The sequence below is a fragment of the Morus notabilis genome, unplaced genomic scaffold, assembly GCF_000414095.1.
Source record: "Morus notabilis unplaced genomic scaffold, ASM41409v2 Scaffold929, whole genome shotgun sequence".
NCBI classification, from domain to species: Eukaryota; Viridiplantae; Streptophyta; class Magnoliopsida; order Rosales; family Moraceae; genus Morus; species Morus notabilis.
In genome coordinates, this window is record NW_010356876.1 from 118,430 (window position 1) to 131,707 (window position 13,278).

The 13,278-nt window shown below is 43.8% G+C and overlaps 1 protein-coding gene across 1 annotated transcript; it reads right to left on the reverse strand.

Moving 5' to 3' along the window:
• Positions 1-2,973: 2,973 nt before the first annotated feature.
• LOC21390801 (serine/threonine-protein kinase WAG1) lies at positions 2,974-4,812 on the reverse strand. The gene is made up of 2 exons (XM_010088850.2): positions 4,294-4,812; positions 2,974-4,198 (listed from the first exon to the last, which is right to left on the reverse strand). The coding sequence occupies exons 1-2, from the start codon at positions 4,723-4,725 to the stop codon at positions 3,167-3,169; spliced, it is 1,464 nt and encodes a 487-aa protein (XP_010087152.1). The 5' UTR covers positions 4,726-4,812; the 3' UTR covers positions 2,974-3,166.
• Between the last annotated feature and the right edge of the window lie 8,466 nt (positions 4,813-13,278).

Consider the following 13,278-nt stretch of genomic DNA (forward strand, 5'->3'; position numbering starts at 1 on the left):
CGAAGTAGTCACTGTTGTATGCCAAGAGTCCCACATTGGTTGGAGACGGGGGTCTAGAGAAGTATATGTACCAGAGTGCCAACCCCTCCTACCAGCGAGGCGCCTTTTACGAAGGGACAAAACCCCACCCGTCTCGGCGGGCCCAAGTGAGGACAATACTTCGCCGGTGGGCCATCGGTGTGTGAGAAATTCTGGTATCAACAGTTGGCGACTCCACTGGGGACGTTTGGCCACGACCTGCCTCCCCAGTCCCCCGTCTCGGGGGGCATTGTTGTATGCCAAGAGTCCCACATCGGTTGGAGACGGAGGTCTGGAGAGGTATATGTACCAGAGTACCAACCCCTTCTACCAGCGAGGCGCCTTTTACGAATGGACAAAACCCCACCCGTCACGGCGGGCCCAAGTGGGAACAATACTTCACCGGTGGGCCATCGGTGTATGAGAAATTCTGGTATCAACAATCAGTACTAACACAAACAATCTCAAACACTGCCTTTCTGATGACCTGTTTCTTCTTTTCTCGTTTAACGGTCAAACAATTAAACTACACGCTCGCTTTTAACTCCAATCATCTTCCCAGTCGCCGTCACCAATATATGGCATGTTGCTAGAAAACGAATTGGCGTCTGTACCAAACTCTCTTTTCTGCGCGTTGGATTTTGCGAGGGATTGTGAATCTTCCCTCTTTTGGTGAATTTAATTGAAATGGAATTTAATTGGAGTTTGGTGACGTGCTCAAGCCAATAGGAGAACTGCAAGTAGGATACATTTTTTATTTTCTTCTTCATTCTTTCTTCCCTTTACAAATATTTAAAAGAAAAAAAGACAATTAAAATCGATATTGATTTTCTCATCTTACTAAAGATACGTGACAAGAGTCTTTTCCGTTGCATGGAGGGTAACTTTTTTGAGAATTATAAAACTTTTATTATTAAAATAAAGCCTTTTTCTATGAGAATAATAACAAGTAATTTTATACGTAAATGACAGTCATACATTAATCAGAATGAGCATGAATCGGAGTGGACAAGATTCGGAGTGGATAGGATTCGGAGTAAGGAATCGAAGTCAGAATAAGCTGTTTACTTAGTGATAGGATTCGGAATCGGAGTCATTCTAAATCTCATTCATACGTTTACTTACACCCAGAATCGGAATAAAAAAATGTAAAAGTACTAATATACCCTTTAAATCAATTTGATATTTTCAATTTAAAAAATATATTGTGTACTTATTATATTAAAATTAATCATAATTAAAATATTTAGTGTAATAATTGGGTACTAAAATAATAAATATAAATTGTATAACTATTTAAAATATAAAAATAAATATAAATAAAAAATTAAATAAAAATAAAAAATAGTGTTATTATAATATTAGGCAAATAAAATAATAAATATATGTTGCATTTATTATTTTTTGAATTTTATTTTTAATTGTGTATTTATAAGTAAAATAAGGGTATGATAGTAAATTAATATTAATATTAAGAATGAGAGTCTCAATCCCAAGGGGGGCATAGGAGTGTCAATCCTATTCCTCAATCTCAAATTTGAGTGGGACCCACCAATCTCACTCCCATTTCAGAATCAAAAAGAGCAAGTAAATATGGAATTGACTCTTATTCTCCACTCCCATTCTTCAATCATGGTAAGTAAGCATACAACCTTAACAACTTATTTAAGGGCCGGTGGCATATCCCATCATTTAACACGAGATAATGAAATTGATTAAGCAGTAATGATGATCGTGATCGTGTTCAATTGACATGTCAAAAAAATAAATAAATGAATAAAAACCTATTATACAATAAAAGAGTAAGAAAAGGCAGTAAAGATATAAATTTTGCAATCATGACTAGTTAAATTTTGCTGTTTCTCTAAATTGAAACCCTAAATTTGACCACAAATGGTTTTACATTCAATTTTATCTTCGACATTATTTGTACTTTTGATTCTTGTTGTTTATACATCCAATGCCGTTTAAATTTTTGTTGTCGTACTCTTTTATTGATTTCCATTTTTCTTACGTTGTTTTGATATTCAATATCATTTGTCCCTTTCGTTGTTGTTTTCCTCGTTGCTGTTGTTTAAAATCTATTCTTGTCGTTTGACAGTTAAATGCGGTTTTTTTTTTTTTCTTTTTGTCGTTGTATCTTTTTATTATCCTTTGTACTTCTACAGTTTATTTTATTTTTGTAGTTCGCTTGTGCAGTCTTTTGATTTTCTTGTTGTTGTTGACAGTATTTATGTCGTTTGTTATTTCTACTCTCCCTCTCTCTCTCTCCGAAGTCTGCTGTGTGCTTCTTATATGTGGCCGGGTGATATAGTGGCATTATGCCTTTGTATTACAGATCATTGCCGAACATCGCTATTTCATTTTTAATTTTCCCTCTCTTTAGTTCCAAAAACTCAATAATAGGAAAAGGTATTTTTAAAGTAAAAGAGTTAAAGAAAGAGGAATCTCCTAGCCAGGGGCACATGAGGTTTTATCCCTCACAAAGTATACAAGTATTTAAAAGCAACAAAAATCAGGTTTATATCGTAACGGATATGGCCATATATCGGTACAATTTCTTAAACTTTTAATGTTACCGGAATTAAAAGTAGTGATAGTGCTGTGCATGCAATAATAATAAAAAAATAATAATAATTATTGTTAGTACTGGGTTTGAATAAAAATTAGAAATTATCAGAATATTTACCACAGTTGCTGCAATATTTCTGAAGTTGCCATGCCAAATCTCCCATAATTCGAATGATCTAATAACTTAGACTGTAATACAAGTAAATCTAGGAATATTACTCTTGTATTATTGACTACCCAAAAATTACAAAGAGATAGCTATGAATCTTTTCATTAAACGTTTAGTTTTGATCCATATATTATACAAAGAAAGAAAGAAAGAAAAAGTACTCTATCCACTCATCATGTCTCAATAATTACAAACGACATACCAAAGCCGCTCTCTCTTTCTCCCTAACATATATATTTATAACTTCTTTACAGTGTCATGTGTAGTACTCCACTAGATTTTTTTTTTTCTTTTTCATCTGACGAAAAGAAAAATAAAAGAAAGCAAAAAGAAACTCGTAAAATCTTGTGATTGGAACATGGATGTGTACTATAGGGTGAAATATTAATATTGAAATGAGATCGATCCTTAAACGTGTACGAAACGACACGGTTTCTTCTTCTTGTAGCAACCGAGTAGCACCGATCCCTTCCAGCTCACCAACCACCGCGAGAGCCGCCGTCTCCTGTGGCTACTCACGTGCGTTGTCACGTGCCCTTTAGTCATCGTCGTTTTCCTCGGCAGTCCTCTCACCTCCGGTGCCTTGTAGTTTCTGATCAAAGCCCACTTAATCCCTCTGAAGAATGGGTGTCGTTTAACGTCCGTGGCACCCCTGGCGCATCCTAGCCTCCTCCTGGGATCCTTCACCAGCAGCTTCTCCACCAAATCTCTCAACAACGACATCTCTTCTCCTTCTTCTTCGTCATTCTCGGGAAATCTCACATCCCTGGTCGATGCTATATTGCGCAGGGTACTCTCCTTGCTCCCACCCTTAAACGGCGTCGTACCGTAAGCCAATTCGTATATCAACACCCCAAACGCCCACCAGTCCACCCCATTCCCATGTCCATTTCCAGCAACCAACTCCGGCGCCAAGTACTCGTGGGTCCCGACGCACGACCTCGAGAACGCCGCCGTCGGCTCCGCGACAATATCCGTCGTAACCACCTCCTCTTCGTCCTCCCCGAAACAAGACAGGGAGCCCGCGCGGCTGCGGGTGGGGGTGCTGGTGGTGTACTGGACGAGAATGGGGACCACGTCGGCCTTGAAGCAGAGGTCGAAGTCGGAGAGCATGATGTGGCCGTCCTCTCTGAGGAGGATGTTCTCCGGTTTCAAGTCCCGGTAGACTATGCCGAGCGAGTGAAGGTACTCGAGGGCAACGAGGACCTCGGAGGCGAAGAATTTGACCGCCTTGAGAGGAAGGCGGTTGCCGGGCTGCCGGTGGAGGAGCGCGTGGAGGTCGCCGCCGGGGCAGTAGTCGATGAGGAGGCAGGTGTAGTGGGAGACTTCTATGTGCGCATAGAGAGTCAGGAGAAAAGGATGGTCTAGGGTGGAGAGGATCTCCGCCTCCGTCTTCACGTGGGAGAGCTTCTTGGCACTAAGAGACTCCTTATCCACGACCTAATGAAGGCAGACATTTTTTTTTTTTTTTAATAAGATACTTATATAAATATGTGTTATCCAGTTGGGGTAGAATTATAATTTTTCTTATTTACCTTAAGCGCAAAGTTGGCGTTGGCATGGTTGTCGTAGTCGCGGAGGCGGCAAAGAAAGACGCGCCCAAGATTGCCAGTGCCGAGGTGGCGGAGGAGCTTGAGGTGGCGAAGGTGGAGGGCACCGTCGGAGGAGAGGGTGGTGGCAGCCTTGATGGCGGACCAATGAGGGTCGTCAGAAGAGCGGCGATGGGAGCGGAGGAGGGAGGAAGAGGAAGAGGAGGTGGTGGTGTTGTAAGTCTCGGCGGTGGTGGAGAGGCGGTCGTTGAAGCTGAGAGTAAGGCTGCTGCGGGCCAAGCTGGTGCGGGCGCTGGTGGTGGTGGTGGTGGTGGTGCGGTCGGTGGAGGCGATGCTGGTGAAGCTCAAGTCTAGATCTGTGTCTGAAGAAGGGAAGAATAGGGCTTCTTCATCCATGGCGGCTGTTGAATAATGCATCGCATTCAATCTTAATTCTTGATCAAGATGATCTCCACAGTTTTATTTTTTTATTTTTTTGGAGATAAATATTGTTAAATTATAAAATCGTCGTAGTAGTAATAGTAGTGGTGGCAAAACATATGGCAGAATTGGCTTATAAAAGACATGGGGAAGGAAGGAGGAAGGGAGAGGTGGGACCCGGTGGATTAATTAAGGCGTTTGGTTGACCCCAACTGTTTGTGTTGTGGGTTCTGTCCAAAACTCCAAATTATAGTCATGCAGGAATTAGGTTGACCAAATTAATTAGAGAGTTGCAAGATTTAAAAAATAATAATAATAACAAGGTAAAAAGAAAAAAAAGAAAAGAAATACTTATAAGAGACTGAGAAAATACAGTGAACAAAGCATGAAACTCTGTCATATATGACGTGCGTTGAGGTAATCCCTTACATATGTTTCCAAGAAAAAAGTTTAATTAGATATAGCTAGCCTCGAATATATTACCTTATACTGATTTTATTATTTTGTTTCCAAGCAATATAAACGTTTGATACCATGGGTACGTAGCACGCTAGTATCGGCTTGATATTCTTCAAAGAAAAAAAAAAAAAAAAAAAAGGCCATGAATGTTCTTTGTTATTTTTTTTAAGAGTATGTATGAGAAAAATAACCATAACTTTTTATCGTTAGGTCTTTGTTGATTTTCATACCTAATTTAATTAAATGTGTAAAAACAGTCGAAATAACCCTAATGCGCAGTAGGGTTATCTGGACTGCCTCCACAAACATATAGTACATGTGAAATCGTAGTTTTGCTGCATGAAAATATAAGGAATAAAAGAACTAAATATCTAACGTGTTTCAACAATATAGATACAATTATGGATTATTCAAAAGAAAAACGCCTATATGGCTATAATAGTCAATTTGTCAGTGGCGTAAGCAATTGGCAGATGGTGAAGGACGCTGAGTTAATTTTGTCACAGCAGTTGTATTCAGTCTTATTAATCATCAATTAATATTCCAATTATATATACGGGACCACCGCGTCGCTCCCCAGCTGATTACAATTATTTGTTAGTTAATACATTTGAGATTCGGTCAAAACTTTCATTTATTATCACGGCCGTTAATAATATGTAATTCATAATAATATTATTATTTATAATAGTAATTGTTGACGGTTGGATTTCGTCAACAATAAACTTGCCGGAATACCTTAGGGTTACCTTTAGGATTACCGGTTCGTGGGTTTAATAAAAGTGTGGATTCTAGTTTGATTTAAGTATTTTCATGTTTGAACGAACTGTATGTAAATGAGCAAGCAGAATTTTGTAGTGGTTCACTCTATAAAATCAGAGCTACATCCACTGTATATATTATATTTCTTTTGTAGAGATCATAGTTTACAATGAATACTATCTCTCTCTTTCGCTCGTTCTTTTTCCTTTTGAATTTTTCTCCCCTCTTTCCTATTGGGGTCCTTCTTCTTTTATATTCGGACTTCCTTCGCTGGGTGGGTTTCCTTCGTAGGTAGGAACACTCAAGTGCTCTAGGCCCAGACATAGCCCACTAATCAGTATTGTTCACTCAACCAATTAGTCTTCTATTACGGCTCTGTGACTCTCCGTAATGCTTTTATGTCCCCTGGGGGGCGGTTTGTAAACTTGCAATTAATGCTGTCAGACTTCTCTTATCTTTGCATGTAACCTATCATGTCAAAAAGGGACGTTCCCCTTGTCGTCAGTGGTTGTTTAACCTTTCTTGCCCCTCCTAATGACCTCTTCTGCAGTCGAGGGATCTTGTCGTGTTCGACCCAGGCGGAATCAACCGTCGACGTCTCATGGGGTCGTCGCCCTAATCATGGATTTCATCTTCGGGCTCTATACCTGATCTTGAGGAGAACGAAGCGTCGGTGGTTGAGTGCTCGGCGGAAAGCAAGTATAGCCTCTGCCCACTTCGTGTAATAGTCTACCGCAATGATTGCGAATTTCAACCCCCTAGGTGCAGGATGCAATGGCCCGATCAGGTCAATCCCCCACTTGGCGAAGGGCCATGGACTGAGAATGGAAGTTAGCTTTTCTGGGGGTGCCCTAGGAATCGTGGCATACCTTTGGCATTTATCGCATCGTTGGGCGTACTGGAAAGCATCCTTTTTTAGCGTGGGCCAGTAGTATCCTTGCCTCAAAACCTTTAGCGCTAAAGATTGTCCCCCGGAATGATTGCCACAGATCCCTTCATGTATTTCTTGGAGGACCTTCTGGGCTTCGGCGTCATCTAGGCACCGTTGTAGAGGTGTTGAGTAGCCTCGTCGGTAGAGCAGGCCATCGTATAATAAGTACCTGGCGGCTCTATACCTGATCCGTCGGGCCTCATTTTTGCTATTCGGCAGCTGTGCGTCCATTAGGTACCGTATGAGTGGTGTCATCCAATTTTCTCCCTCTTGGACACTAAATGCCTCAGCGCGCTCCTCGATGGTCGGCCGTTCCAATTCTTCAATGGGGACAACGCCTAGTGTGTCGGCATCTTTTGACGAAGCCAGCTTTGCTAGTGCATCTGTGTTTGCATTTTCGGCTCGCGGGATCTGGAGCACCTCGTAGTTTTTGTATTTAACGAGCTCCTCTTTTACCTTTCTTAGATATGCCCCCATCTTCTCGCCGCGCGCTTGATATTCCTCCTTTATTTGCGCGACGACTAGCTGGGAGTCGCTGTAGACGCTGATTCTCTCGACCTTTAAGTGATTTGCTAAACGAAGTCCGGCAATTAGGGCTTCATATTCCGCCTCATTATTTGATGCTCTAAATTTGAACCATACCGCCGAGGTAATCTTGTGGCCTTCGGGGCTAATTAGTAAGATGCCGGCTCCTTATCCGTTTTCGCTCGACGCCCCATCCACGTAAAGCTTCCATCTTGCAACCTCGGTTTCTTCAGATGGGGTGTAGGTTGGCCTGTGAGAGAATTCAGCCAGAAAGTTGGCGAGCGCTTGACCTTTAATAGCGGTTCTCGGCATGTATTTTATATCAAACTGGCTCAGTTCTACCGACCATTTGAGGAGCCGTCCGGATGTTTCCGGTTTTTGTAAGGCCTGTCTCAACGGGTGGTTTGTGAGAACTCGTATTGTGTGGGATTTGAAGTAATGCCGAAGCTTTCTCGAAGCTATCATCAAGGCGAGGGCTAGACGTTCCATTTCGCTATATCTCGACTCGGCGTCGAGGAGTCTTTTACTCACATAATAGATCGGCAACTGTACCTTCCCTTATTCCTTTATTAGTACGGAGCTCACGGCGTGTTGGGACAAGGAGAGGTATAGGCTGAGCTCTTCGTCATCGTTTGGTTTTGACAAAATTAGAGGTTTGCCCAAATGCTCCTTCAGTTTTTGGAAGGCCTCCTCGCACTGTGGTGTCCATTCGAAGTGTTTGTTTCCTCTCAAAGCGTCGAAGAAAGGGACACACTTGTCAGTGGCTTTCGATATGAATCTATTTAGGGCGGCGACACAACCTGTCAATCTTTGCACCTCTTTTGGCTTTGTTGGTGACCGTATATCTTGCAGAGCTTTGATCTTCTCAGGGTTGGCCTCAATTCCGCGGTTACTGACCATAAACCTGAGAAACTTTCCCGACCCGACTCCGAAGGCGCATTTCTGGGGATTAAGTTTCATGCGGTATTTTCTCAATATGCCGAACATTTCTCCCAAATGATCGACGTGATGGCTGGCCCTGGCGCTTTTTACGAGCATGTCGTTGACGTAGACCTCCATCGTTTTGCCGATCTGTTGAGCGAACATTTTATTCACTAGCCTTTGGTAAGTAGCCCCTGCATTCTTTAGGCCGAAAGGCATTACTTTGTAGCAGTAGAGACCCCTATCGGTTATGAAAGATGTGTGCTCTTCGTCGGCTGGATGCATGGGGATTTGATTGTATCCGGAGTAAGCGTCCATGAAGCTCAGCATTTCGTGCCCCGCCGTGGCGTCGACCATTTGATCTACTCGAGGGAGTGGGAAGCCGTCCTTTGGGCATGCTTTGTTGAGGTCGCTGAAGTCGACGCATGTTCTCCAGTTCCCGTTAGGTTTGATTACCAAGACAGGATTAGATACCCAACGTGGATAATGCGCCTCCCGGATAAATCCATTGTTGACTAACTTGTCGACCTCTTCCTTCAGCGCTTCGTACCTCTCAGGGTTCATTGGTCACCGTTTTTGGCGTTTGGGAGGATACGTGGGGTCGACGTTTAGGGAATGACTCATTCCTTTGGGGTCGATCCCCTCCATGTCAGAGTGGCTCCAGGCGAAGACATCTAGGTTTTGCCTGAGGAAATTTTCAATCCTGCTTTTGAGTGGTGGGGTCAAGTCCGAACCTATTTTTAGTATTTTGATGGTTCCGCTTTCGTCAATCTGGATTTCTTCCAACTGTTCGATGGGCTGAGACCAAGTAACTTCCTCTTGGACCCGAGGGTCTATATCCTCAACGAGGCCTTGTTGAACCATCCTCGTTTCCTGTCTTCCCGGCTGGTCATATCCGCGTAAGGCATCGGAGTATGCGATCCTGGCTTCGTACTGGTTGCTCTTAATTTCTCCTACGCCGTTTGGGGTGGGGAATTTGACCTTTTGGTGGTAGACGGAGGTTATTGCTTTTAATGCTTGGAGGGTTGGTCTCCCGATTACTGCATTGTATTGGGAGCCTCCTTTGATGACCACAAAGTTGGCTATCGTTGTTGCTTGTCGGGGTTTTTCTCCGGCGGTTATAGGTAGTCGGATAGTACCTTGAGGAATGATGGAGTCTCCCGTGAACCCGTACAGTGGCCTGGTGGTTCTTTCCAACTGCCCCTCGTGGATCCCCATTTTCTCCAAGCAGTCGGAATACAGGAGGTCCACCGAACTTCCATTGTCCACCAAGATTCGACATACGGTGTGGTTTCCGATCACTGCTTCTACCACCAGTGCGTCGTTGTGGGGGAAATGGACTTCGCTGGCGTCATCCTCATTGAAGGCCACGTCAGTGTGGCTTTGCCTCGGGATTTTTGCGGCGGAGACGCTCCAGAACCTTTCCTAGTATACCCCCTTAGCCTCGTGGGCGTAGTCCTTCTGCGACCTACGCGTGTCTCCTCCTATGTAAGGGCCGCCGAGGATCGTTCGTATGACGCCGACTGGTTTCTGATCTTCCGGGCGGTGGTTTTCCTCTCGGCGTCGACCGTCATTTTGCCCGCCATGGCCGTTGTTGCGAGGTCTTTGTTCGGCCCTGAATTCCTGCAGCCTTCCCTCGCGGATTATTCTTTCAATCTCATCTTTGAGGTCAGCGCAATCATTCGTGTGGTGGCCGACCTCGCCATGGAACCTACAAAATTTCTTCTGGTTCCTTTGGTTAGGATCCGACTTCATCGGTCCAGGTCGACGCAGCAAGTTTCCTCGGCCGATCTGGTTGAAGATCTCCTCGGCGCCTACTGTCAGTTCATGGTAGGTGTCGTATTTCTGAAACAGTCGAGGCCTGCGGGTATCCTCCTGTCTTCGCTTCTTGGCCTCCGGCGCTCCTTGCGTCGGGATCGGTTGTTTGTCTCCACTTCCTCCTCCTCGACGCTTCTTCCCGTCTTGTTTTGATGACGCCGACCCCTGCTCGGCTCCTTTACCTTTATTGGACCTATGATCGGGGTCGTTGGCATCCGCTTCTTCAGCATTGATGTATCCTTGCGCCCTTGTAAGGAACTCTTTGTAGCTGGAAGGGGGTTTTCGGTTTAGTTCCCTTTTGAAGGGAGTTATCTTCTTCATACTGGATAATGCTCCCATCAGGGCTTCCCTGTCCGTGATATCCATCGTAGCGGCGACGGCCTCACCATATTTGGCGAGCCACTCCCTTAACGTCTCATTTGGCTTTTGATATATCGTCGTTAGGTTCTGCTTTGGGGGTATGTATTTTTTAACCCCGATGAACTGGAGGGAAAATGCTTCCTTTAGTTCATCCCAGCTAGAGATAGAGTTTGGCTTCAGCGTTCGGAACCATCTTCGGGCAGAGTCTGTTAGGTGGTTCCGAAAGGCTCGGCACATGATCTCCTCGGCGTATCCGTTTAAGAGCATGTGCCCCGTATACATTTCCAAATGGTCGTCGGGATCTCCTCGTCCATCGTAAGGCGGAATCGACGGCGACCTGTATTTATCGGGGAGAGGGGGTGCCATTATCTCCGCGGTGAATGGATGGTCATGCGTACGACTGGGCGTAATGTCGACGTTCACCACCTCGGCCACCCGCCCGATGTTCTTTTTCAGCCCTGCGACGTCCCCGGTCAGTCTTCTCTCCAGGTTGGCCATGCGTTCCATGAGGGTCCGCGCCTCTTCTGTTGATACAACTGAACCAGTGGTTCCCGGCGCTTCCGCCCTTTGAGCGAGGGGCCCACCTCTGGCCTGACCGCCCGCCTGCACCGACCCTGAGTCTCCTGGCCGGTTTCCTCCAGGATTTTGGGGCAGTTCCTCGATGGCTCGGATCCCAACGGCTCTCAAACGGCTGCCGGAGGAATGGGAGGGTCGAGGCCTAGGAGGGCCCTGATGGTCCTCGCTTTCCCCGGTCCCTTCTTGGATGTGCGGGCGGTTACCGTGATTTGGATTTTCCATCACGACAGGTCCCTGTGGTCTTGGGGCATCCTCTAGTGGCGGTATGGAGTTCCTTCCGTCTAATCGTTCAACCACGGTTACTAGCCCACGTACCAACTCGGTCAAAGTGGCTATTTGGGCTTGCATCTGCATTGGATTCGGCCGTGGTGCGTCGGGAGGTGGGACTCCATTTCCGTCTGGGCGTAAATCTCCTTCCATCCCGCTACTCTCTGGGTGGATGGATGTTTGTAACTATACTTTTGGGGGTCAAACGCTTCCGATCCCCAGTGGAGTCGCCAATTGTTGACGGTTGGATTTCGTCAACAATAAACCCGCCGGAATACCTTGGGCTTACCCTTAGGATTACCGGCTCTGGGTTTAATGAAAGTGTGGATTCTAGTTTGATTTAAGTATTTTCATGTTTGAACGAACTGTATGTAAATGAGGAAGAAGAATTTTGTAGTGGTTCACTCTATAAAATCAGAGCTACATCCACTGTATATATTATATTTCTTTTGTAGAGATCATAGTTTACAATGAATACTATCTCTCTCTTTCGCTCGTTCTTTTTCCTTTTGAATTTTTCTCCCCTCTTTCCTATTGGGGTCCTTCTTCTTTTATATTCGGGCTTCCTTCACTGGGTGGGTTTCCTTCGTAGGTAGGAACTTAAGTGCTCTAGGCCCAGACATAGCCCACTAATCAGTACTGTTCACTCAACCAATTAGTCTTCTATTACGGCTCTGTGACTCTCCGTAATGCTTTTCTGTCCCCTGGGGGGGGGGCGGTTTGTAAACTTGCAATTAATGCTGTCAGACTTCTCTTATCTTTGCATGTAACCTATCATGTCAAAAAGGGACGTTCTCCTCGTCGTCAGTGGTTGTTTAACCTTTCTCGCCCCTCCTAATGACCTCTTCTGCAGTCGAGGGATCTTGTCATGTTCGACCCAGGCGGAATCAACCGTCGACGTCTCATGGGGTCGTCGCCCTAATCATGGATTTCATCTTCGGGCTCTATAGCTGATATTGAGGAGAACGAAGCGTCGGTGGTTGAGTGCTCGGCGGAAAGCAAGTATAGCCACGTGTCGTGGCGCCGTTAGTCCAGGTGTCCGTCATATTTTCTCACACAACAGTAATTAAAGTAATATTATTTAAATGGAAAATGTTTTATTTGACGGACGAAAGCAATTGCATCCATTATGTCATCCTTCGAAAGTTACGTTTAACCACAACATGATGAATTCAATCTCAACTAGCTAGTTTTAACTATATATATATATATATGTATATTTATAATCGAAATATTGTGAACAAACTCTCCATTTTCTTTCTAGGCCATCTACATATTCAATGAAACATTTCATTGATCTTAATTACTAAACAATTGTTTTTATGTAATTGTTTACATTCAAATTTAGAACAAAATAATACCAGATTTCATGTTTTATGTTCTGACGTAATTGTCTAAAGTCTTGATGCTAGTTTCTTTCTCTCTCGTGAGTTTTTCTTTTCATTAATTTTTTAAAACAAATTTGCATGTGAAGTTAATTTCCATAAGAAATATGTTTTTTTTTCTGAAAGGTAATACTGAAAAGGTTTGGACTTTAAAATTCACATCTAAGTTATATTTCTCTTCTAAGCTGCATTAAATGTGAATTACAAAAGAGAAAGAACCATTTTAAATGAATACAATTAGTCACAGCACGTAGTGCATGTTCTAGTTTGCTTCCAAATGTATATATATGATCTGAAGCTGAACATATCTATGAAATATTAGTTAATTTAATATGCAAAATGTATGAAATTTAACCAAGCATTTCGAACGTGGTTGAGATTAAGTACAGGCAACTATTTCAACTTCCAATAATTAAGACACATCACAATCGTAGTTAATTTGCACCCAAACTAATGAACTTTGTTGGGCGGCATTTCTAGAATCATAAATGCGTAATAAATTTAAAATTTTATTGGAGTCCAATCTCTCTCGAGTCCAAGCTCGCC